This window comes from Phoxinus phoxinus (genome assembly GCF_949152265.1).
Source record: "Phoxinus phoxinus genome assembly, chromosome: 25".
In the NCBI taxonomy this organism is placed as follows: Eukaryota; Metazoa; Chordata; class Actinopteri; order Cypriniformes; family Leuciscidae; genus Phoxinus; species Phoxinus phoxinus.
In genome coordinates this window covers 11,689,974-11,717,208 of record NC_136900.1, presented here as the reverse complement: position 1 = coordinate 11,717,208, position 27,235 = coordinate 11,689,974, and the positions used below count along the sequence as shown (strand labels likewise).

General features: G+C 38.8%; 2 protein-coding genes across 6 annotated transcripts; one reads left to right on the top strand and one right to left on the bottom strand.

The window, feature by feature from the left end:
- Positions 1–497: 497 nt before the first annotated feature.
- On the top strand, positions 498–11,699 carry polg (polymerase (DNA directed), gamma; the record flags this gene model as incomplete). The annotated part of the gene is given in 24 exon segments (XM_079602844.1): positions 498–659; positions 1,100–1,673; positions 1,759–1,954; positions 2,774–2,941; positions 3,022–3,168; positions 3,430–3,509; positions 3,610–3,792; positions 4,260–4,408; positions 5,285–5,408; positions 5,498–5,722; positions 5,805–5,922; positions 6,009–6,083; positions 6,646–6,762; positions 6,839–6,999; positions 7,081–7,134; positions 7,220–7,337; positions 8,321–8,456; positions 8,566–8,812; positions 9,214–9,336; positions 9,431–9,608; positions 10,668–10,876; positions 10,957–11,117; positions 11,619–11,671; positions 11,673–11,699. Coding segments are annotated over 23 exon segments (3,615 nt in total). The 5' UTR covers positions 498–659; positions 1,100–1,107.
- Positions 11,446–26,128, bottom strand: fanci (FA complementation group I; the record flags this gene model as incomplete). 5 transcript variants are annotated; one of them, XM_079602842.1, is made up of 38 exons in its annotated part: positions 25,976–26,128; positions 25,317–25,432; positions 25,091–25,163; positions 24,552–24,682; positions 23,710–23,863; positions 23,458–23,515; positions 23,240–23,281; positions 23,036–23,159; positions 22,869–22,954; positions 22,662–22,794; positions 22,499–22,579; positions 21,989–22,125; positions 21,734–21,911; positions 21,543–21,630; positions 21,324–21,454; positions 20,997–21,067; positions 20,795–20,909; positions 20,003–20,125; positions 19,812–19,880; positions 19,624–19,725; positions 19,356–19,538; positions 18,735–18,856; positions 18,474–18,638; positions 18,086–18,265; positions 17,551–17,717; positions 17,387–17,466; positions 17,158–17,274; positions 17,024–17,075; positions 16,796–16,923; positions 16,567–16,632; positions 16,385–16,481; positions 15,734–15,918; positions 15,531–15,587; positions 12,597–12,656; positions 12,435–12,512; positions 12,205–12,300; positions 11,992–12,099; positions 11,446–11,908 (listed from the first exon to the last, which is right to left on the bottom strand). In XM_079602842.1, the coding sequence occupies exons 2-38, from the start codon at positions 25,416–25,418 to the stop codon at positions 11,846–11,848; spliced, it is 4,002 nt and encodes a 1,333-aa protein (XP_079458968.1). In that variant the 5' UTR covers positions 25,419–25,432; positions 25,976–26,128. The 5 variants fall into 5 exon arrangements, with proteins under 5 accessions (XP_079458968.1, XP_079458969.1, XP_079458965.1 ...); XM_079602843.1 differs by having other exon boundaries at positions 11,447–11,908; positions 25,940–26,116; XM_079602839.1 differs by having other exon boundaries at positions 11,767–12,099.
- Between the last annotated feature and the right edge of the window lie 1,107 nt (positions 26,129–27,235).

The window sequence follows — 27,235 nt, the reverse complement described above, 5'->3', positions numbered from 1 at the left end:
GACGGTTATCGTGCTATCAAATGTTATTTGTTTCTTGAGAATATGGCTTTCGTCTGAAAGCATTTTTAACCATTAGAAATAATAAGAAATGATACATAAAGAAAAACTTCGACCCCGGCAGGACTCGAACCTGCAATCTTCTGATCCGAAGTCAGACGCCTTATCCATTAGGCCACGAGGCCGCTTAAGTCAATTTATGAAAATGAACGTCTACTATGTTTATTGAAATCAACAGAGGATGTGAAAGAAGCAATATCTCATAAATATTAAATCAGCAATTCTCATAGACAGTATGGGTAAACTTCCATTCACTTTACAGCCAAGTAGGATCCGAACATGGATGTTGATGACCGGAAGCGGTCTCGAATTTTCATGCTTTCCAGCGTCTCGTCTCGACCGTTAATGAAAACCGATGAAAACCAGAGCCGTGGTACCAAACCACTGGGTGTCGCTGTGAGGCAAGTCGAGCTTTGCAGAAACACAATATTTCCTCGGATAACGCTGTAGTGTGTGTGTGTGGTGCATCCGAATGTTTCTGTTTAGGGTCAGTTGCTGCATGTGGAAGCAAAATGTTTACATTACTATAAAGAAAGCGGGTTGCAAGTACAGTAGCATGGACGACCAGCCAGCGGCATATCTATCCAACGGTGGTTAATCAGGTAACGTTATTCTGAAGTATGGTTGTCAATGTGAAAGTTGAGTTTGTGAATTAACTTATCTGATTAAATAAAAATAAGAAACATGCTTAATCAAACTATTTAAAATACTTGTCCTCGAATTTATGTCTGCAGTAACGTTAAATAAAACCGAACTTCTCATTGTAGCCCCTTTAAATTGTACTTTGTATTGTACTTTAAATTTTAGCTCAGGAAAATAATAATAAACCATTATTCATAATGAAAGCAATAATAATAATAACAATATTGTATAATAAAAACAAATTAAATTTAAAAATGTAGATGTAGTATTAATTTACATTTATATATTACATTTATAAAAATAAAATAAAAATTTTTTTCAAATTAAAAAGACTAATTTCTTTGACATTGTTATTTGTTGTTATTTCTGTGTTTGTTTTTCATTATATGTTTCATCCAAGGCCCTAATATGACGCTCCGTCTGATATGTCGCCGGTGGCAGACCGCCGTACAACCTGCAGTTTGGTTAAGGAGGTGCTCCACCTCAGTGAAGCCCGAATCCCAGCAGGGCTCAGACCAAACCCGTCTGAACCCCCTCAACATCCAGATGCTCTCCAGGAACCTGCAGGAGCAGATATTCCAGAGCCGGACGCAGGTGTACGTGGACGAGGATGTTGAACGCAGTATAAGACACTTGGAGCAACATGAACTCTGGGGGAAAGAAACAGACCTGTTACCTGACGTAGAACTCAAATTACCTGAAATATACGGCAATGACATTGACGAACATTTCCGATTACTTGCCCAAAAGCAGAGCCTTCCATACCTTGATGCGGCCAGCCAGCTTCAGGGAGCACTGCTTCCAGGGATGCCCAAGGAATGGGCTTGGGAAGTGGGCTGGACTCGGTATGGGGAGGGTGGAGAGCAACACAGGGTGAATTTCCCAGATGAGAATGCTATTGTGTTTGATGTGGAAGTCTGCATGGCGGAGGGACACTGTCCTACGTTGGCCGTGGCGGTTTCCCCAACTGCCTGGTGAGGGTTATTTACCGTAACAGGTCAGTATTGACCTATCATTTCACCACTGATTCCAGAAAACCTTTTTTATTTGGTGTTTCAGGTACTCGTGGTGCAGTAAGAGGCTCGTAGAGGACAGATACACCTGGTCTAGTGATCTGACGCTGGCTGATCTCATCCCGCTGGAGACCCCCACTAACTCCAGCCAGCCGCGGGGCGGTGAGTGGCAGGAGAGGCTCGTGGTTGGACACAATGTGAGCTTTGATCGGACACACATTAAAGAACAGTACTTACTGAAGGTGAGGTCATTTCGGACTCATTTGAGTCTGATTTTAGATGTTTCTTCCTTTTTCTGTTGATTCTAAGGGTGTGAGGATATTACAATTCTACATTATTTGGTCTTAAATTATTAAGAAATGAAAACTAAAACTGTAAAATCTAAAATGCTAAGAACATTAGCCTATACTGTACAGCAGGCTTTCCCAATTGGTCTACTGGAGTTGATAGAAAGCTAATCATTAATTTAATCAAATGAATCAATGAATCATTTAAAAATAAAATGATCATAATAAATCACTTGAAATATTTTATCTGTTTATCTGCACGTCATGTGACCAGCATCAGAGGACCTTGAACATGCCGATGTGTTTGAAATATTAACTTAAAATCTCAGGTGGTACTTCAAGAAAATATTTTATGTAAAAAAAAGGTTTGGCTGACAAAAAAAGTTTAGGAATCCTTGCAGTGCTGTTAAATGAAAATTAATCAAATTAAATCTATTAAAAATCAGTGCTGAAGCTAAAAAAAAGAAAGAATTGAATGACAAAATAAAATATGAAAGACAAAAGCACATAACAAAATGACTAAAAATGAAACTAACTGAAATTATATCTGGAAATATAAATAAAAGCTAATTCTGAATATGAATAAATACTGTTATATGTAATTAATTAGATTGGCTAAAGATCATAAGTAAAATTGAGAGGAATATAAATATGCATGATTTACACGCACAATTAAATATCCAATATTATCTGATACTGATAAATTAAACATAATCTCTAATATCGGCTGATGAAAAATATGATTCTGATGTGCTTTTGGGTTGGTCTGTGCAGGGCTCCAAGATGCGTTTCCTGGACACGATGAGTCTCCACATGGCAATCTCAGGGCTGACGGGATTCCAGCGCTCGCTCTGGATGGCCAGCAAGCACGGCAAGAGAAAAGGCCTACAGGAAGTGAAGGAGCACATGAAGCGCCTCGGCCGTCGCCCTGAGGGCCCGATGGTTTGTGCAAACCTCGCAGCTGTTGTCAGTTTACAGTGCTTTAGCAGACAGTACTACATTGTATGCATTTCCTCATGCAGATTGGCTCATGGGAATGGGTTGATATCAGTAGTATTAATAACCTTGCTGATGTTCACGCTCTCTACGTGGGAGGAGAACGGCTGAAGAAAGAACCAAGGGATGTGTTCGTGAAGGGCAGCATGTCTGATGTTAGGACCAATTTTCAGGTGAGCAGGACGTTTAAAGAGGCCATATTGTGCCAAGAATAGGTTCTCATGCTTGAATGTTTCATGCTGTCAGTAACGCTCTGTCTCTATGAAGCCCCTTCTTCTGAAAAGCACAATGTACTCTGATTGGTCAGCTGGACCAGTGTGTTGTGATTGGTTAACCGCTTCACTTCGAGCATGTTTCTTAAATTTACCAAACCGCGGGTTTCTCAGATGTAAACACTAAGGCTGCGTCCGAAATCTGTTTATTTGCCGCTTTAGGAGCTGATGCGGTACTGTGCTCTTGATGTTTTAGCCACACACGAGGTCTTCACAGAGCAGCTGCCTCTCTTTATGGAGAGGTATGACACTTCATTTACATAAACCCGCCCCCAGCTTATCATTGTGACATATTATTGTTTAAGTGACCCGTCACTCTTGTCAAATCTGCATTTTTTTTAGGTGTCCTCACCCAGTGACACTTGCGGGTATGCTAGAAATGGGCGTGTGCTACCTTCCTGTCAATCAGAACTGGGGGCGGTACCTGGAAGATGCTCAGGCCACTTATGATGAGCTGCAGAGAGAGATGAAGAAATCATTGATGATTTTGGCTGACGATGCCTGCAAGTTATTGGAGGATGATCGGTAAACATGCAATAGTTTGCCTCTTTCTTTCATAATATCCATTAGAGTCCCTTAAAGGTTCATGAAACCCCCTGTTTTTGGACCAGTTCTCAGCACAGTTTTGAAAAATGCTACATAAGTTGACATGGTAAGCTGTTGAGTGGAGGGGGAAGATGGGAGACCGACAACACGGCAACAACAGCTTCCATTCATACAGTTTTATTTCGTTCTCATTGAGTTGAAAGGATCAAAGCTTCCTACAAATGCACGCGACGCTGCAATTTACCATGACACGTAACACAATATACACATTTAGGACATTTGGTTTAGGGTTTCCTGACCCTTTAAGGAAAAATGTCTGCTTTTACAGATCATTCAGTTTTTTATTTGCTTACTTATAATTGGACTAGTGTAAAATAGATTATGCTTACAGTTTTAGTGCACAATAATCCAATATTTAGTGATTATTGGTGTGGTTTGCTGTTCAGGTACAAAGATGATCCCTGGCTGTGGGACTTGGAGTGGGACGTTCAGGACTTCAAGCAGAAGAAAATAACTGTAAGCAAGAAGAAAGCCAAACTGGAGGCTGAGGCAACAGCAGCAGCCAACGGAAATATACCCAAAAACTGGGACGAGGGTAAGGGCTTTTCATTTGCACATTTGATCTTGCATTATGAAGATATATCATTGCACATTTGATCTTGCATTATGAGGATCTATCATTGCTTGAACATTTTGAACGCATTTGGTTCTGATTTTGCAGTAGCTGGCTTGAAACAATATTTTTCATTAAATACACTAAAGTTTAAAAGTTTGGGGTCGGTAAGATTTAAAAAAATGTTTTTGAAAGAAGTCTCTTCTGATCACCAAAGCTGCATTTATTTGACCAAAAAATACAGAAAAAAACAGTAATAATAACAGTTCTCTATTTGAATATATTTTAGTATGTAATTTTTTCCTGTGATCAAAGCTGAATATTCAGCATCATTACTCCAGTCTTCAGTGTCACATGATCCTTCAGAAATCATTGTAATATGCTGATTTGGTGCCTCTCATTATTATTAATCAGTTGTGCTGCTTAATATTTTTGTGGAAACCCTGATACATTTTTGCAGAATTCTTTGATGAATAGGAAGTTAAAAAAATTATTTGAAATCGAATCTTTTAAAACATAAATGTGTTTACTGTCACTTTTTTAACCCTTGTTCTTCCAATTATATTCGTCTGACCTTTTCCTCTATACAACAAAATATGCTTTATTTTGTTCTTCTGTAATTGGTACTCTAATATCAGGAGAGTTTTATATCATCGCAAACAGGTAGAGATCCATTCATGTTACATATAGACCCGGGTCGCTAAAGACACAAATATGTAATAATGATTGGCAAACATTCATGCATTTAAGGGTTACATTATCTCAGAAATTGCTTACTGCACCTTTAATTGATAAAATCGTGCAGAACCTCTGAATCAGGATAAGAGGAACAATACCATTATTAACCCTCTGTTCCAGACCCAGGTCCTCCTCCAGAAGAAGATGAGGCTGGTCCACACCCCAGCAGAGAGCTTTTACAGAGACTGAAGGAGACCGTCAGCTCTCTGCCAAAGAGGAGACAGCACTTACCGGCCCATCCCAGGTGAGTGCCGCCCCACGCTATCCCATCTGGGTAAAATAACACAGGGTTCCACATTGCATGTGTGCACATTTTGTATTGTTTATGGTCAGCTGGTACCGTAAGCTGTGTGTGAAGATGTCTGAGGCCGAGGACTGGTCTCCTGGAGCCAGTCTCATCAGTCTGCAGATGAGGATCACACCCAAGCTGATGGGCCTCACGTGGGACGGCTTCCCCCTGCACTACACCGACCAGCACGGCTGGGGTTACCTGGTACCAGGCCGCAGAGATAACCTGGACATCTCAGAGGATAGTGAAGGACCTGTATGTCCATACAGGTAAAATAAAGTGAGGATAATGTGTTTATTAGGGAAAATATACTGTGGCTTGACAGCATCTTTCCTAAAACTTGGTTTCCAGGGCAATTGAGAGCATCTATAAGGAGTATTGTGAGCGGAAAGGGAAGGAGCAGCCCCAGTATCTGGACAGCACACTTTCTGATGACCTCATGTTGACGGACAGTGCTGTGTGGCAGAAGGTTAGAGCTCTGGTGTGTTACTAAACTGGGTATTTAGGGCTGGTGTTTTCTGAGAAAGTATCTGCATGTTTTTGTCACATGTGTAGGTGGAAGAAGTGAGTCGACTGGAGGTGTTTGATGATGAAGTGCTGAGTACAGAAGGCCCATCCAAGAGGATCAAGGTTTGCTCCATTTAAACCTTATGATAACCAAGAAAGAAAAAAAATTGTGTTTTTATAAAAAAAAAAAAAAAAAATTATTACATTTTTTTTTTTTTTTTATTAATATTACATGATATATTGAATAGTATTACATTTAAATTAAATATATATGTTTTAAGTATTATCAAAAAATATGATAAGATATAATTTAATACTATCTAGTATATCATTTAATATTAATTATATTTTTAACTAATATTTATTTATATTTGTAATATTTTTTCATAATTTAATATAAATAGTTAAATAGAAAATAGTTAAAAATTAAATTAATATTAGATAACTTAATAGTATCTGATATATTCTGTAGAATTTAATATTTTTAAGTAATACATTTTTATATTTCTAAAATTAAATACATTTAAGACTAAGATTAAAATATTATTCAAATTATATGATATATTAAATAGTAATAAATTATTATTGTTATTTAAAATATTAATTAAACATTCAGATGTTTTGCAAAAGTTTTTATAGAATGAACCACTTTTTTTTTGTAATATTACCTTTATTTGCTCATTAGAAAAAACTAATATCATTAAGCAAAAACGGGACCGGCGAGTGCCCCTATCACCACGGAAATGGACCATGCAATGATGTCAACATCGCTGGCTGCTGGTTCTTCAAACTGCCTCATAAGGTACAGGACTGTGTTTCTGTCCACTTCGTACAATGCAGTCATTGAAGCTTTAGACTCAAATTGTTTAAAATCACAGGACGGAAATGAGAACAAAGTGGGCAGTCCATTCTCAAAAGACTTCCTGTCCAAAATGGAGAGCGGTACGCTTCAAGCAGGACGTGAAGGCACCAACGCCACACGGGCGCTAGAGATCAACAAGATGATGTCCTTCTGGAGAAATGCCCAAAAACGCATCAGGTTTGAGACTTTCATAAATGTTTTGAATGTCTAGATTGTGCTTACAGCTGATATTTCTTCTTATTTTGTCTCTCTTTTCAGCTCTCAAATGGTAGTGTGGCTCCGCCGGGCAGAACTGCCGCGCACCGTCAGGCTGTAAGTTAACAGCGTCTTCTAGTGTCTTCTTCATATGAATACAAACATTGCAACTTGTCTGACGTTCTCTTTGCTCCTTCATCAGACATCATGACTATGATGAGGAAGGGAAATATGGTGCCATTTTACCGCAGGTCATCCCAGCTGGAACGGTCACTCGCAGGGCTGTAGAGCCCACGTGGCTGACCGCAAGCAATGCTCGGGTACCAAAACTACAGCGGAGTGCAGTGCTCGCTTGCTCCGATAAAAAGGACAATTCACAATTAATGAAGATCATCAATTTCCATTAATTAACTATTTTTTTTATATACACTACTAGTCAAAAAGATTGGTACAAATACAGTAAAAACAGTAAAATTGGGAAATATTATTACACTTTAAAATAACAAAGCTGAATTTTCAGCATCGTTACTCCAGTCTTTTTCTGCTCAGGGAACATTTCTTATTGTCAATGCTGAAAACTGTTTTTGCCACTTAATAATATAACCAAGATTTTAAAAAAAAGGCAGAAATTAAAACTTTTATTCAAAAAGGTTGCATTAAAATAATCTAAAGCGACAGTAATGACATTTATGGTGTTACAAAAAAGTTTTATTTCAAATAAATGTTGGATCAAGAAATTCAGATTACAGGACTAAATTACATTTTAAAATGTATTCAAAAGAGTTCAAATTTAATGTTTTTCAAAATTACTGTTTCTTTTTTAACCAAATAATTGTCAGTCAGTTATGACAAAATGTCAGAATTATGACAAAAACTTTGCCATAATTCCAACTTTTGATGTTTCATCTCATTACGAGTTAGCATGTCATACTTTTGTCAATTTCTACATTATGATGTAATATCTCATAATTTCTACTTTTCCCAAAAAACTTCATAATTTAGACTTTTTGTCAACATGTCATAATTATTACTTATCTCATTATTTGAGTGATTTATTGGTGTTATTTTACGTTTCTTTGATTGTTAGAGTTTTAAGCTATTTATCTACAGCACTTTGGTACTTTTGTATGGTTTTGAAACTGCTTTATAAAATTTGTTTTAGTTGGGTTGAGAATTTCTATTTATTTTTTCCACATTATAATCATGATTTACTAAGGTATTATTTTTTTGTGTGTGGAAATGGGCTTCCATAATTCTGACAGTGAAATGGCATTAAAGCTGAGCAGTTTGTGTTTGTTTGCAGAAAGACCGTGTCGGCAGTGAGCTGAAGGCCATGGTGCAGGTGCCTCCTGGTTATCACCTGGTGGGAGCAGATGTGGATTCTCAAGAGCTGTGGATCGCTGCCATGGTGGGCGAAGCACACTTTGCAGGAATGCATGGTATTCCAGATGCTGTTTCCTATCCATTAGATTGCAAGAGGCAAATTCCATGATGCTTCTGATGGAACAAACTACACCCCTTTGGTCATTCTTAATCTCTGGTTTCCAGGATGCACAGCGTTTGGATGGATGACGCTCCAGGGAAAGAAAAGTCAGGGCACGGACCTGCACAGCCGCACAGCAGATTCTGTGGGCATCAGTCGTGAACACGCCAAGGTCTTCAACTACGGGCGGATTTACGGGGCCGGCCAGCCGTTTGCCGAGCGACTGCTCTTGCAGTTCAATCACCAACTGAGCCAACAGGAAGCAGCCAGTAAAGCTCGGCAGATGTACGCATTTACCAAAGGACTGCGCAGGTAGGTTAATACAACCTAATTTATGGTTTAATTGACTGTATGCTATGTTTTTTGTTATCATATATTCTCTCCGGGACTACAGATGAAAAATAACTCTGGCACATTTACTGAAAGTTCTGAAAAGAATAATAAAAAATAAATAAATGTACATGTTTTACTTTTTGCTTTTAAAGTAAAACATACAATTGATTTATATTACATTATTAAAATAACTTTAAAAAGTATATTTAATATGAAATACTATTCAATTATTAATTATTTAAAATATTATAAGTAATATTATACAGTATATTAAATTGTGTTACATTCTGATTGTATTGTTTAAAATATTATTTAAAAGTTTTTATTTGGTGCTTTTAAAATAATAGAATACGATATATATATTTTTTTAATATGTGCAGATATCACCTGTCTGAGGAAGGGGAATGGTTGGTAAAGAAGTTGGATGTAAAGGTGGAAAGAGCTGAGGATGGCACCGTCTCACTCCAGGATTTGCGTAAAATCTCAAAACTGGCATCTCAAAGGTCAGCTGACTACCCCGGCTGCCACGCAAGCCATTTTATGAAAGTCTTATATTGGACAAATCTGCATGTTATACTTTTGTTTTGATCCTTGAAGTACCACCAGGGGGAGCAAGAGGAAGTGGAATCTCACAGGGAAGCGCGTGTGGACTGGCGGGACAGAATCAGAGATGTTCAATAAGCTGGAAAGTATCGCCCACTCCGAGGAACCAGCCACTCCTGTACTGGGCTGCAGGATATCCAGAGCTCTGGAACCTTCTGCTGTTCAGGATGAGGTGAGGGGACACTTAAGTTCCTTTAAGGGTTTTTTTGCTTCAAGAAATTCTATTATTCATTATTTCAGCAATCTTGTAGCATTTATACCTCTAAACGGATGTTTCTAACTGCATGCAGCCAGTGACATAAACTTTATATAATGTAAAATTGGTGAGTTATCTGCAGAATCCTGGGTAATGTAGTTTTTCACCGGGAATTGTGCTGTTTAATACGATCATTTAAAAAAGTAAAGTTGAAATAATGTGGGCTGATGGCTTCAACAGAATATACCATCGATTACCAACCTCACAGGAATGCTATATTTAAAAGTTTTATTCAATTTCCCTAAGGAAAAAAGGGATATTTTAACTTCTGGAACCTGACTGTTGCCTTTTAAATCTTTTAACGCTAATGTGTAATTCAAAATGAACTGGGAACCATTACTGTGATGCATACCGTTTTTTTCCAAGAAGAGGGATATGGCACAAATGATGCAGTATGTAAATTAATGTTGTAAATCAACTGTTTTTAAAGGGGACCTTTTATCATGCTTGAATTTTAACTTTATTTTTCACATATTTTACATTGTTGCAGTACCTCTTCCCAGTCAGTCAGTGCCACGCCGTTTAGTTCTGGTCTATATGAAGCCCCTCCTTACGAAAAGCACAATGTGCTCTGATTGGTCGGCTAGACCAGTGTGTTGTGATTGGTCAATCACTTCGAACATGTTTGGGAAATGTCACGCCCCTTATCATAACTGCGAGTTTCAACACACTACTAACTCAGCCAGGCCTCGCCCCCTTTTTCGCGTATGTCTTGGGTGGAAATGATTTAAAAGACTGCAATCGAGGCATTTCAGGGAGTTCAGAAAGTGTTTATTGATATAAAGAATAACTTTGGTGACTTTGCAGTCCTTTTTCGTGCTCAAGCAGCAACATCACACTAAAGTAATTTGATAATGTAAAAATACATTATTTTTAAGACAATATAAGTATTGTTTATCTTTTAATTGTTCACATTAACCATAGTTTTATTAATTTAATCTCCATTTAATCCATGACAGTTCTATTGTGCTTTAGTTCATTACCAGCAGAGTGAACTGGGTGGTTCAGAGCTCAGCGGTGGACTATCTCCATCTGATGCTGGTGGCCATGCGCTGGCTGTTCGAGGAGCACGACATTGACGGGCGCTTCTGCATCAGTATTCATGACGAAGTGCGTTATCTAGTGACGAGTGAAGATCGCTACAGAGCTGCACTTGCCCTACAGATCACCAACCTGCTCACCAGGTGAAGACCAACCTTTGATTCCTGTTACTTGTGGCATTACCCTGTGAAGTGCATGCTTGAATATTTCTGTCCATTCTCAGGAGCATGTTTGCCTATAAACTGGGAATGATGGATCTGCCGCAGTCAGTGGCTTTCTTCAGTGCAGTGGACATTGATAAGTGCTTACGGAAGGAGGTGACCATGGACTGCGTGACTCCATCCAATCCCACAGGAGTGGAGCGGAGATACGGTTTACCCCAAGGTAAAACTCACCCTTAAAGTCCCCCTATTATGCTATTTTAAAGGTTCCTAATTCTGTTTTGAAGGTCTCCTACATTAGTTATACATGCATCAAAGTATTAAAAACACTTACATTTTCTTATAATATACATTGCAGCATCAGCTCTTTTCTCATAGTCTGAAATGGTTCGATAAATTATCCTCATCCCCTCCTTTCTGAGAGCCTACTCTGCTCTGATTGGTCAGATGGCCCGGTCTGTCGTGATTGGTCTACCGCTTCCAGCGCACGTTGGAAACAAAATGCCCATCTATTTTTGGCTGGATGGTTCCTTAAGAAATTCACCAGATCACATGTAGACATTTGTTTATTAATATTAGAGCAGCATTTTGTGAACATCAATAACTCATTAAGTCTAAAAAACTTGTAAGAGCACAATGTATTAAGTAAGAGTAAGGCAGGTATTCTTTAAATATTGTCGATGTGCTACCGTGAATAAAGTTGATCATGCTTTTATATCAACAGGTGAGGCGTTGGACATTTATCAGATTATAGAAATCACCAAAGGGTCTTTGGCCAAAGGAAAACGACAAGCTACAAGGTTAAAGTAATATCTGTCATGAAAGAATAAACGCAGGTCATGTGAACTGTCTCAACACGTAAATGGCCGTCCCTAATACGAACTCAAAAAAGGGTGTTCTCCTATGAATAAGGGTGAAAAAAAGTGCAAAACAAGGACGTGAAGATTTTTTTCATTGCTTCCTCCTCTTTTTCTTTGGTGCTTGATTTTCCTCCAAAGGCTGAGAGACTTCAGTCTAAGGAAAGAAAGACACCATTGAAGATAAAGAAAGCAATCCCAGAGCTCTTTCTGAGAATGATCATGTTTAAACAGACACACCTGTTGGCTTGTGTCCTGCGCCTGTTCCTGCAGTGCAGCTTCCAGCGTGGCAGTGTTGATTCTGAAGTCTCTGGAAGTGCTCAGCTTCATGTACTGCATCAGATTGACCTGTGTAAAGACATTCACAGATGTGCCGAAATGTTTCAGAGGTTTTTGTTACATTTGTTGTTGTATATATGCTGTGCATCTGGGCAAAGACCTAAGAGACTTTACCTTGGATTTCTTGGAGAGAAGAATGAGAAACTTCTCATACTGTTCAATGTTGAAAATGAGGTTCGGGATGGCTTTAGTCTCACGAAGAACTTTAGCCTAGAAATCACATCAGATGCACAAAAAAACGATTTCAAGTGCACTCCGAGGGCCTAAATTTGTTACCAAAATATTTTCAATAAAACAATTCATATATTTTTCAGTCTCAGGTATTGAATTGAAATGGTTCTCACTGAAGCAGCTGCAACTGCATCGTCTTCTTTTTTCTTCTTCTTCAACTTTTCCGGGCCTCCAGCCGTCAGTTCTCCACTCTGCGCGAGACAACATTTAAAAATGTGTTAAGACACTGTTGTAAAGGTTAGAAAACACCAAACTGAAAGAAAATGGGCTCATACCTGTACATATGTGATGAAACAGTAACACTGGGGAGTGAGATGAGACCCTGACAGCTTCACCTGAACACAAGAAATGTTTGTGAGATGTTAAATTACATAATTTAAGGATGTCATTTAGGTTGATCTGGATCTACAAGAAATGCCTTGAATATTCATTTTAATATACTGTGTTTTAGGGTGTATTCACACCTGCCTTGTTTGGTTCGATTGAATCGAACTCTAGTTCGTTTCCCCCCTTGGTGCGGACCTTTTGGGCAGGTGTGAATACAGCAATCGAACTCTGGTGCGGACCAAACAATCGAACCGAGACCCAGCTGAAGAGGTGGTCTCGGTACGGTTCCAAACGAACTCTGGTACGGTTCGTTTACGATGTGAACATGAACCGACCCAATATCGGCCCAATATCAATATCGACCCAATATTGTTCGTTCAAGTGCGAAAGAGAATTCCATTCCGGCGCGCTGTCTGTCCACACGATACTGTTGCGCGTCTTTCTGCGCGTCGTGTGTGCATCATTGGCAGTGTTGTGCATGAACGCGTTCAATGAACGACGTTCACTGAACGCGTTCATATTTTCGCCGAACGCTGAACTGAACGAATCACTTTTCATACAATGAACGTGAACGAGAGATTTTTCGAGAGAACTCATCTGATTTTTTGTACATAGCAGCCTATTTGTTAGGATTTTAGTATCATTATGATTAGGCTTATAAATGCACGCACAATTATCCGTGAACTTGATTTAAACAAATGCCTTTCAACTTGTGTGTGCAAAATTTAGAATTAAATTAATGTGCAGAAATTTGTACAAATAGAGAGTAGGATATGTAGGCCTACTATAGCCTACTGTTGTAGCCATTAAAAAAGCGCGTTTCATATTTGTTAAAATATTATAATGTTATTTTTTTCCCATTTATGTTGATTTATGAAAAGTGAACAGCACGACCGAGTAAGATAGGATGCGCAATATGAGACATGGAGCGGGTCAGACATGATTTTGACCGTTGAAGTTGAAGTTGTTATAGAAAGCCTTTCTTTAAAGTGAATTTCGTTTTGTATAAATTGTATCTTAATTTGAATACATTTTTCATCAACCAATTGCCTGTATTTAATGAATAGACCGACGAAACAAATATAACGGAGGCGCCCGCGCGCTCACTTGCGCACGTGAACTAGAGCACATCCTAACTTAACGAAACTCAGTGTATGCCTCACACAGACATGACAAATACACCAAATACACAAAGCTTGAAATGTCTTTAAACGAAATAATTCAAAACGAAAAAGGCTACTCTCTGATTATGTAATCCATTATTAGGCTTATTTATGTGCATTTCTCTCTATAAGCGCGTTCACACGGAGATGGCGATCGTCAACTTCATCTTTGCAGCCGAGTCGACACTTTTAGAGAAAACACTTGTTTATTAATAAAAATCAATTCACGCGTCACCGGATTAATAGCCTACATCTTTGTTAAAATAATTTAACAAATGAACGTGAACTTATTTAAAAAAAAAAAAAAGAACTATGAACATGAACTAGTTCATTATCATCTGTGTGAACTGAACTTTGAGCTATAGTTCTTTTTAAGTATGAACTGGCACAACACTGATCATTGGAATGGAATGAATGAATGAGTGTGTGCGCATCAGGACATTCACATACAGAGCGTTCTCTTTAGTCTAATCGCGCATAAATGCTTTAAAAGCATTTGCATGAATACGAGCGAGAATATAATGTAACGATAGTTACAATACATGGATGGTGGGTGTGGGGGGGTGCTGCGTTAATTTACGTTAAACTGGTCAAACTTAATCACAAGCGTTAACGTTGACAGCACTTGTTAGCAGTAGCCTATATACAATAAGAATCTCATTATTTGAATGTGTGAACATAGTCCCTCTCTATGAATCTAAACTTTATACTTTATACCCACTGTCAGCATCCCATGGTAGGCGCACATGAGAGCATGAGATCGTCTTCTCAAAATCCGAATTATGACATTGTATAGATGATATTGTGTCATATGATACTCATTAGTTTCTTCATATTGCGTTTGTAGAGAATAACACAAAAACAGTAAAAGAACTAATATTGCAGTACGAAATATCTCCAATTTTTTTTTTTTTTTTTTTTTTTTTTTTTTTTATATCTCCGAGCCTTTTTTTTTTGCACTTCCTGATTTCTCTACTTGAGAATCCTTGTCCAATGAATGGACGACCTTAGCACACGTGTGGTTTTGTTTACACATTTTGGTTCACTTGCAAAAAGAGCAGTGTGAAAGCGAACCGTACCAGACAAAAAAACAAAACAAATTATTTGGTCCGGACCAAAGCAAGTGAACTATCGGACTTTCCTGGTGTGAATACACCCTTAGTTTTGTGTTAAAGATTCTGAATGTACTTGGCTGTTTGGACAAAATTATGGTTCCTTTGGTATGAAATGGTTAAAAGGTTTGAATAAATGTTGAGAGAGATTACATTTGACATCATTTCAAGATAAATGTTGTAACTAACTGGCATTAAATGTCAATGTGTTTGGTAAGATTTTTAATGTATCTGAAAAGTGTCTTTTGCTCACCTAAACTGCATTAATGGTATTTCAAAAATACCATTAAAAACAGTAATATTGTGAAATCTATTACAATTTAAAATGTAATTTTTTCCTGTGATGGCAAAGCTGAATTACACCAGCCTTCAGTGTCACATGATCCTTTAGAAATAATTTTAATATGCTGATTTGCCACTCAAGAAACATTTCTTAATATCATATCAGTAACTAGTCTCAGTAGTTTAATCTACTGGAAATCAGCTTCAGGATTTAAACACTATCATTATCATATGACATGTAAGTAATAACAATCATTTAAATACCACACTTAAATAGTTAATTTCTTGCCACCTTCTCTACTCTAAAGAATTAGAAAAACCTTACCAGTTTCTCCAAACGTGCAGGGAACTGGCCAGGTTGGGTCGCACACAGCTGAATATACTGAAAAAAAAAAAAAAAAAAAAAGATTGACAACTTTAATTTTATGTGCAGCACTTTTACATCTGTAAAACCATATAGAGCAAATCAAAAAGCCTGAATCTGCGATTATGAATCATATTACAGTCGTAAATCAGGATGAGACTCACATATTTGGTAAGTGTAGTGAGGAAGCTGTAGGTTCGACTGAGCTCTCTCATTACGGTGTCCGTACAGGGTCCCGTGGGCAGAGCGGTCTGAACCAGCTCATGCAGAGCCGTTAACAGCGTGCCTAACTGAACTGTGACGGCCTTCTCGATCGGGTCTTGCTGGCCCAGTGGCTGCTGGGTATTTCCTAATGCACACAGGACATTTCCATGATGCTCTTTATCCTAGATCAGTGGTGTCCAATCCTGCGTCTGGAGAGTTTAGCTCCACCCCAATTAAACACACCTGAACCAGCTGGTCAAGTGCTGAATTCAAAACATGTCCTAGCATACTACTGTTACTAAAACGTTATATGGCAGAGATAGTAAGGGTAGTATGCTATTCCAAATTCAGCAACTGTCTTACGAGGCATACTAGAAACTTCCAAGCAGGTTTGTTGAGATAAGATGACGCTAAACTCTGAACAGTGGCCCAACACCCCTGTCCTAAATTAGGGAAATCCAATCCTGGTCCTGGATGGCTATAATCCTAATTAAACACACCTGACTGAGCTATTCAAGGTCTTCAGGATTCTTATTAACATCTAGACAGGTGTGTTGGAAGCCTTCCAGGAAAAATACTGGACACCTTATGAGATTTATGGTGCTTTTTACCTGAAATTGTTCTGTCGGAGCTGATCTGGCCTTTCTTCTTGGCGATCAACCAGTCTACTTCATCCAACACCTTTCCAACCTGAGACAGGACTAGAAGCTGGAAAGGAAGAGAGGCAGACGCTGCGCTCTTTTAACAGGTATGAAGATTTAAACATTTGTTTCTGAAGTGTGTCCGTTCTTACCGTGGTGGATGCAGCTGTTTTCATGCTAATGATGGCAAAATGAGATTGTTTCTCCACCTCTACGTCCTGATCAGAAACAGAAATTACTATTCTAGTGCTGTACAATCAAATGTAAAGTCTCCAGTTGTTTTTTGCACTTTTGGGGGGTTTATGAACACAATTTTACTGCCTTGAGGAGACCTGAGCACACTTGAGAGATTTCATTCGTTTTTGGAAGAGGCCACAGTACCTGGTCGATGTCTCCCAGCTGGCTGTGTATGTCCTGGCACATCTCCCAGAGCAGAGACACTGGGCTTTTATGCAGGACATGCAGGTTGAACAGCAGGGACAGCAAGCCCTTCGTCAGAGAGATGTCCTCTGAAAGAGAGAACAGGGTTAGTTACAAAATTAAGCAGCATTGTGAAAACATCCCAGCACCCCCTAGTAAATGTTTAATCTTTATACAGGAATCGCTCACCGAAGTTGGTTTCCTTGCAAATTTTTACAGTCCATGTGAGCATTTGCGTAAACTGCACATAAAAACAAAAAGACGACGTATTAAGATTCCTGACAGCCAACACTGCAACAACATGAGTGTTTTAAAAGAGTTACCTGCTGAGAGGAAGGGTCGAGCTGTCGTGACAAAACGCTGAGGATGCTGACCAATAACTGAGCTTCTTTACTGTTGAACTCCTCCTCTCCCCCGCTGAGCTGGTTCATCAGCGCTCGCTGGACACATAAGATCAACTTACAACACTTACTGGTGTGCGTTTTGTCTCCAACTCCGAGCAGAGGAAACTGAACATTATGGTCATTCTGGGTTTGAAAATGAAGCTGGTACCTGAAACTGGCGGATATAGAAAGCCGTTTGCGCCGTCAGATCAGACCCCTCGCCCTCTCCCTCTGCTTCCCCTGAAACATCTTTAATACAGATTGTGTTTCATTAAAACACCATTAACATAGAAAACTATTATTTCGAAGTCACAGGAATGCTAAGACGCCCACCGAGAGAAGACAGGAAACTGCTCATGCGTGTTGGGTATCGCTGTATCACTGTGGTGAAGACTCGCAGCAGACCCTCCAGACATAATAATGACACACTCTGGCCCTTCTCCTTCTTCCCAGCATCCTCCACGGTGGACGGCACATTAGTATAGCGCCACATTAGCACACTGCATGAAGGGAAACCGGAAATTAAGAAATGCAGCATCTTTCAATCACTGTACCCCTAAGTAAATCTAAAAACATTACGCTTTTATGAGGGTTTTAAAGTCCTTTTAAAAAAAAAATAAAGATTTTAAATCTTTAATCCAAATAATTTCCCCTCCCTCTTGCAGCGTCATCTCTACTCTGATGATGTGTTTAGCGGCGTGAGGGAAGGACAACCTGTCACCCACATGAGATCAACCAATAGCAAACCACAAACACACAACCATATCACAACACCCGTTTCATGCCAACTTTAACAAATGTTTCTTTTTTGGGGTTTGTTCAATTGAAGTCCAGATGTTTACATAATGAAATGTGAAAAAGCCGAGACCTGGTGATGTCACAGAGGTGGTGGAAGGTCTTGTCAGGGCTCTGTCCCTCCGGTCCGTCTGTGTGTCCGGTGTCCTCCAGCTGCTGGATCTTCTGCAGGGCCACGCTCACACAGTACCGCAGGAAGTCTCCACTGGAACGCAACACAGACAGGCTCTCCTCGCGGCTCTGAGTGCTGTCTCTAAAATAAATTAATACTTTTATTCAGCAAAGGCGCATTAAATTGATCAAAAGTGACACAGACATCAAAGAATCCTGAAAAAAATGCATCATTTCTATTTCAAAAACATTTAAAAATTGTATACCGCTTTTGAACAGTAATGTACATGCTATTATTTTTAGAGTGCCATTGTAAGGCAACTAAATCCTCATGCACAGTGAAACTGTACCTGAAGAGAGCGGTGAGCAGTGTGGAGATGAAGCCTAGAGACAGCAGGCTGCGGGGGGGTTTGCTGGACGACGTGGGGCGTCCCTTCCCTGCCCGCTCCCTCAGGATCTCAGACACTTTATGATAGCGCTTGAACAGCTCCAGAATGTCCACAAAATGGTTCTTGCTGCTCAGCATGTGCACCAAAGAATGTGTTAAACACATCTAGCATTTAATGCCTGATTTAAAAGTATTGAAAAACAACGCTTTCACAAACACACACCTGTAATTAGCAGTGATGAAGTTGTACTCCATGAGAACCTCATTCAGTCCCATCACCAACACAGCGTAGATGCTGTTTTTTATTCCAACACTGGAACTCGTTGAAAATTCAGCACACTTATCCTGAGAAGCAAAAAATTATGTTTGGTCAGTTGTAATGCCCCTACTTTGACCAAATGTACACCATCACAATTTTTTTTTAATGTTTTTAAAAGAGGTCTCTTATGCACATCAAGCCTGCATTTATTTGATCAAAAATACAGTAAAAACAGTAATAATGTAAATTGTTATAACACTAATTTTCAGCATCATTACTCCAGTCTTCAGTGTCACATGATCCTTCAGAAATAATTTTAATATGCTGATTTGCAGCTCTAAAAAATTTTTTTATGATCATCTGTTTGGTTTAATGTTGTGTAAACCACAATTAATTTTTAATATTTAATGATTAGAGTTCAAAATAACCAATTTATTTAACATTATAAATGTCTTAACTGTCACTTTTGATAAATTTACTTTTTGCTGAATAAAAGTACTACATTTCTTTGGAACAGTATTATCCAAGTAAATAACATTTGCATTTAGATGTTACCAACCAGCAAAGGTAAGAATTATGGCGTACCAACTCAAAATCCTCCAGTTCGCTTTTAATCATGCGCTTCGTTATGCTTTCCAGTATAGCATGCAGTTCACTTTGGACTCCTCCCTCCTGCTCTTCGTCATCTTCATCATCGCTCACACTGGCACCTGACCGTACGTTCTGGTTCCACAGCAGGCAGTGAACCGTGCAGCACAGCAGGTGCGCCTGGAGAAACATACATGACCTGAAGTTTGATCCTGTTCATGTTCAAGTGCAGTGCATCGATGCGATTGAGGCATGGCATCAGTACCAGAGGCTCCTGGAGGAAGACCTGATCTCCATGTGCGCTGATACACGACTCCAGCTTCAGGGGCGGAAGCAGATCTTGCTCGGGTTCAAAGTATCGTTTCAACTGGTAAACACAAATAATAATTGGATCAGTACCATTGTCAGAACAGGAAGGCATAGGCTCTCGTTTTGGTAAAGGATGATACACACTTGTGACAGGAGGGTCTGCATGATGGAACTCGACAGCTGAGAGTTACGACGAAGGACATCGTGGAAACCCTAAAATCAAACAAGTCACTTTTTCAGTACAGCACAGAAGTCATGGGAAAGGATCGATCAATCACAGCTGTATTCGTTCACTTCTTAATTTCTAAGGGGAAATGAGAGGGTCAGATACAGACCTCATAAAGCATGAGCCGGACGTCAGCCTGCTGGTTAAGGCACCGGCGTAGACTGCTCAGGATCTCCAGGCAGAAGGCTTCATTAGCGGCAGTGTTATAGCGCGAGTGCACGTCTGCATGGACCTGCAGAGGGAATCCGATACGGTCACACGGTTAGAGGATTCTTAAACCGGATTGGCTGGTGTTAAAGCGACATCACAACAGCGTAGTAGCATTATGTAGACCAATAGAAAGTTCACTGCTGAGGGGAATTCAAGATTTTTTTGTAGTTGAAAAAAGACATCATTTCATGATTTAATCATGCAGCCCTACTTACTTCTAAATTCAATTGTTTTAAATGCAAATTTAAAGTGAATTTAGTTATCACAACATCTTGTACACTTTGAAAAATAGATATTCATTTTGAGATTTGCAAAAGATTACATTTAACAGTATTATTCAATTATTCATGTTTTTAAAGATTAACTTAGGTGAGTGTTAGATAATGGCAAATGTAATCAAAATGTAAAAATAGGGAAATTAAGCCAGTTCAATTTCCAATAACAATGAAAATTATAAATAATAAATAAAAAAACTTCTAATATTGGGTAATAACTAATTTGGTACAGATATATTGTGCATCTCCATTAAACATCAAATCTGTTTCAACTGGCTATGATTTTGTTGTTTTTATGCTAAATTTTGCTCTTGGTGAGGGCAGAAAAATGTATTCTGGAAAAAAACTGGTATGTAATGTAAACTGCATTGCGCACAGTTAAGACGCGCAGAGGAAAGCAGATGTCTATAGTTTACCTGGCTGGTTGTAATGGCCTGACTGGCCTGGCTAGAAGCTAAACTCCCCAGAATACGAAAGTTCTTCAGTAGCAACAGGAAGCCCGCTACTGCTGACTTCCGGCCATCTAAATGACTTCAGAGAGAAAAAGATTCATTAGTAATTCGTCATCATTCAACACAGAAGAAAATACATTTGGATGTGGACCGTTTTTTACTCTACCTGGAGAACATGGCCTTCCGGAGGACCAGGATCAGGGCATCTTTCATAGACATGCTCACTTTGAGCAGGGGCTGAGCAGAAGAAACAGTAAACGTATCACACACCATGCTTATGCCTTAGGTGGGAATTATGTGAATGAGGAATATTGTGATGTCTATGTTCCTGGAAGAAAACTCAAGACGACAATTTCAGGGAATTCAGAAACAGTGATGCTGATATAGAAAATAACTCCCTTTGGAGTGACTTTGTGCTTTGTAATTTTGCAGACCTTTTTCATGCTCAAACACAACATCACACACTTTAATATCATGTGGATGAAGATGTTACCTGCACAGCTTTGAGGAGCCCCTGTACAGTGCTGAGGGGCAAGTACGAGAGCTGGTCAAACGTTTCTGTGACCTTAGAGGAAGATTCCAAGAGGATCATGGGAGCAGACATCACAATGCTGGAAAGGAGGTCTGCGGCAGAGATAAATTTTAGCTATAAATGAAACCTTCATTAGTGAGCTTGAATTAAAAATCTGAAGAAGAAAAAAACACTCCTAACCAATGAAATGGGTGACAGGTGAGGCTGTTTTAGTCACCAATCGATTCAAAACTTGTTCTAGGATCTCTCCTCTGATTGGTTCATGCATCTGTACAAAAAACCCCCCACAAAGTTTGTCACATATTTGCAATGTTTGGAGCATGATTTATGTATTACAAGGGGAAAACCATCGGTTGACAACTACACTGTACCTTGAAGCTCTCAAGAAGAACTTGTCCACCGAGTCGACACGCTTGCTGGTTTGGCGTTTTAGTGGTGGATGTTCCTTCTGTGACCTTCCCAAATGCTCCAGCTTTAGGCCCAAATGAGTCCATAAGTATAAATCCCAGTTGCACCAGACCTTGAGTGACATGATCCCAGCCAAACACACTGCAGATAAAGACATAACGCTGAGCAAAACCACACATTAAATAAAGGAACAAAAAAGCACTGCTGTTTAACCAGACCTGTTTTTGACGGTGTCCAGAATCATGTTGGAGACACTGTTCCACTGAGGCAGCAGTTCCTGCAGAAACTTCGAGCTGTGCTGAATCTGATCATCTTTGAAGTTTTTTGTGATGGCACCCTTCAGGAACTCAAATACCTAAGCATAATGGGTAATATTAAGAGTGGGACAAAGGTCCGAGTCAGTAAAACCAGCATATTTTGGGCATCACAGGCACGTTTTAAAGCATTTTGGCGCTTTTGATGTTCAAATGCACACATGATTCATAAAATTCCTGTGTTGGTAGTAGTGCTGGGTGATACATAAAAAATTGGCGCAAATAACAGTATAATTTCTTATTATATAAGATGATGGAATATTGTGCGTATCGCGATAATGTTAAGTTTAGCTTATGAAGAGTTTCATCATCAAACTACATCATAAAAATTTCCACATTTTTAGCTACATCGCCTATCCCTACTTAGTAGAGAGCTCACTAGGTTTAAAGGAGGAGGATGAAACCCAGACGTACCTGCTCCTCATACCGTTGGATACGAGCCACAGAGAGCAGCAGAGCGATACTGAAGGGACACAACGGATCACTCTGGGCCACCTACAGAAGAAGACAACAAGCTAGCACTCACAGATGCTCAAAGAAAGGTGTGCGATTATACGTGAGGCTGGCAGACGTTCACCTTGAGGTTTTTAAAAAACTCCCTGCCGAGCTCATGGTCAAGACGAATGGCAAAGACTATGTGGAGGATGACGGTTCCCTCTACGTGTCGCAGCTGATCCTGTGGGATGGTCTGCACCCCCACATCTTCACTCCTAACAGATACATAGATAAAAATGATCCGTCCAATTAAATTAAACCAGCTGACCTGAGCAAGTGGGATACTCACTCTGCATTTCTCTGCTCCTCTTTCTGAAGTTGGTCTTGCTTCTTGAAGTAACTGATGATTCCCTCTAGAACCAACTTCTTACAGCCCTGTCGATGATGAACAAATATAAGAATCTGACTATATAGACACACACTGTTTTAAAGAACTTTTAAAACTTATCAACAGACCTTGGCAGAGAGCAGCAGCAGCTGATAGACCAGAGGAGGAATCTCCTGGAGGTCCAACTTGAGGAACATCCGTAGAATCTTCTCAATCAAAAACTGAAGCTCCTCAGCAGATAACGGAACATCCCTGACACAAAAAAACATGGTGTTTTTTGTGTGTGTTCAAGCCACAGAGTTGATAACTAGCCAGTTAATGTTTCAACATACCTGAACATGGTCGTAAGGTGTATCACACACTGTGGATCCCATCTGCATGAATTGGAGATATGTTACTAAAATGTTGGTGCAGTATAGTTTATAGATAGAACACTGTCTGACTTTTGTGTTCTAGTTTTACTTGGATAGCACTGACACTTCATTTTTTGATTATCATTATGGATTACTTATTGAGAACCAATACTAAAGCACTTAAATTCAGTTTTCACCTGCTAGAGCAAAGACTGTTGATCAGCTGTTTCTTGTATTCCTCTCCACTCAGCTCACCTGAAGTAAAGAGAAGTTAAAAAGACAGTAACATTTTTTTTTCTTATCCTTACTCCAGAAGTATTTAAGCCAAATTGACTTATTTAACATCACTTAACCAGATATAACTGTTGTTGTTTGACCCTACAGACTGTACAGAGTTATTCCCTTCTTTTTTTAACAGTACAGTTTGGGCTTAGCAAATAGCATCTTACCTTTCCCATAAGCTAATGTTTCTGTAGCGGCAAGAGCTGTTAGGATTGTAGGGAAAAGTTCCAGCGATCTCCCACTGTTCATCTCACCCACTTTGATGGCATCCACATATAGAGACGCTAATGTGGCTAAAGCGTGACCAGGTAGACTGTGTGTCTATGGCAGAGAAGAAACCCATATTATACAGGTATAGTATTAAAGTCACCATGAAATCAAAATTGACAATTCTTACTTTTTATGGAGTATTGCAGTTTCTTATAAATTATTTATCTGTGCAATTTTTTTGTAATGCATGTGCCCTCTTTAATCTTTAAATAAAATAGCTCCCTCCCTCTTGCAGCGTCATCTCTTCTCTGATGATGTGTTTGAGGGCGGGACAACCTGTCACTCACATGAGATCAACCAATAGCAAATCACAACCATCTAATCAATTCTCAAAGTCCAAAATCAAGTCTCGCCCTACATTATTTCTTGTTCGAGAAGCCGCATTTCTCCACATTTACGTCACAATAGGTTTGTGCAATTATGTCTTGTTACGTTGACATACGACATACGTTGACAATTTCGTGTGCGAAAAGCATCTCTCAGTCTAAAATATAAACACGTAAAACGGGCTTACTATAGTGAATCCGTGTAAGACAAAAACACATTTTGGATGAAGGATTGATGGTGTATTGACTTTTTAAAACTAAACAAAAAGTTACGAAATGAATCTTTAATTTCAAGTTCAGTCCTAGGGATCTCCCCTTTCGGTTTGGAAAATTCAACCTACTTGTTACTAGCATAGACCTTTAACCACTACGTCACTATTCATTTGTGTACAACGGTATGGTAAGAAACTCACCTCCAACATTAGAAGCCCAATGATGTCTGAGGCCACTTCTGTCTGCAGGTCTCCAGATTCACACAGTGGAATACAGTGCTTGTACACAAGCAGTCTTCGGTTAGCACCATGCGAGTCACTTACCGGTGAACCTAACATCACACACAAACACAATTTGATATTCAGCGCTACTTGATGAAGCATCACAGAGTCATTTTTAGTTTGTGTTTTAAAACACTTACACCTATTAGACATGGATGCAACATCATGCGAAAGCAAAAGTTTTTGATCATACCAGTGTTATTTTTAGTGTTATTGAGAGAGATATTATTATAGCTTTTATTAACATTTTGAATTCGTTTTTTTATACTCATTTTTATTTCAGTTTTAGTTTATTTTAGTACATGAAGTACATTGCATTGGCATCTAGTTCAAATGAAATAAGTGATGGTGTATTTTATTTCAGTTACAACTATAATAACCCTGAATGATACCATTGTATTAATACGCTATTTACAGATATATTTGGTACTTTAAAATGAAATCAAATGAACACTTACCTTTAAATATGGCTTTGATCAGGACGCCTATATCCTTCCCTTTCAGAGCACCATTAGTAAGGATGGTTGTGAGCTGTAGAGAAAAAAAAAGAAAAAAAAAAGCACGTTTGAAAGTCACCTGCACATAATTTTAAGGTGATGCCTTGTACATGACATGATTAGAGAGTTTTGCATTGATTACAATCTCACTTCACCTATACACACTACAGCACACAGAAACACAAACCTGATCGTCGGACAACAAAGTAAGATGCTTCTGTAGCTCATCTACACCATCACTCTCCGATAACGATATGATCTTTTCCACAGAAACCTTCATCTTGGACATCTATGTGCCCAGACCTGTGAGTATAAGGTCACATAAACACTTGCAGTGCAAAACAAGAGAAACGTCCTAAAAAGAGAATTTGATCTGCAATAATTTCTGCTTTTTGCCCTTTTTTGGAGCTTGCTTGACAGTTCATGATCACTATGAACTGCCATTGTGTGTTTGCAAAAATGCTTTTCATTTTGTGTTCCACTAAAAACGATCAGCCTACGAGGGATAGAAATACGAGAGTGATTAAATGATAAGTTTGTGTGTGTGTGTGTGAAATATAAAGATATGCAAGTTATTAGGCTAACTTACGTTGTGTAAACAAATGTAGTAATAACAATATAATATCATCTCTTTGGCTAACACAGCAAAAACAAGTCATAAAGCAATATTTGGATTAGGACAACATACTAGAAATAAAGTCAATAAGAAAAAAAGCAAAGAAAACAGAACAACTGTCAGATTCGTATTTAATAAAACGGACATATTGAAATCGGAACGTTTAAACGCGTGAAGTGTAACATTAACGTTACCTGTAATAGTCTACCTTTACAGTGTCAAACACCTGCCTGTTTAAGCAAATTTTATGTAGGATTTGTTGATCAATGTTCCTTTTCAGAAAGACTTATTTCTTGATATCTCTTGCCTTTTGCAGTCTGTAACCCGTCACCCTGTTTAATAACAACCGAAACTCCCGCCAGTGTGTGCATGGAACACTTCCTTCTACGTCATGTCACTTCTGTACATTTGATTGGCTCGTATGTGCAGGGGTGAGCGCTCTAGTCGCTTTTTCCATTATTACGTTTTTTGTTTGTTTTGTTTTTACTATTCACTGTCTTTTTTCAGTTTACTTTGCTATTGATGGGCATTAATAACGTTAATTATTATGTTAAAATTACTCCTCCATATCTGTTCCTAGATTGCATTAATATGTGGTAGCAGTAACTTTTCTCAGCGCTTGATGGAATTGACCAATCGCAATCGTTTTTGATGATTACAAGATCGATTTAGTAAAATAATTTATTACTGCGGAGGATTTATGAAATGAGCAAGTTGTTGGGAACAGAAGATTTTAAATATTACACAATAGCCAACTGACTTTTTATCTCAGTCCAATGAAACGGGTTACTCTAGAATTTTTACAATTGTATTTGATGCCGCTAGAGGCAACCTTTTAGATCTCCTTTGGTGTCAACAGGTGAAGCCAAAATATTGATGTACAGTACAAACTTAGGACATATGGATATGGATATTTACTAGTTTGCGCAAAGGAGTGGATGATGGATTTCCTTGACTTCGTGGTGAGTGGATGTTACATGGAATGGGGCTCTTAATTTGTTTACAATTATTTTATCAGTCATATGACACTGCTGTCTTGGTTTTCTATAACACGTGCTGATTTTGGGAATATGATAGCCTACCAGTCGTTGATTATCAATTATGGGAGCAGTTATTAACAATACATGATACTGATAATCATATAGATTTTATTTGATTAATTTACCCCTTACAGACTAAAGCATTGACAAATGTGTTTGTTTTCCTATACGAAATAGTTTTTACGAAGCCAGTGTTTATGATGTACGGTATATATTGTATAATACTGTATACAAGTGCATAGGTTATGACTTAGTTTTAGTTTTTTTTTAACTTGGACTTTTGAGAAGCCTTTCTAGTAAACTTGGTTGCTGAAATTTGGGAACTTGAGATATTCTCTCATTTACAGTAGAGGACTGTACAGTAGGCCTACTTTGTCCTTTTACGGTTGCCTGATTTTGACTTAAACCTTTTCTCTCAAATTCGTTTGGAGGAGACAAAATCATTAATAA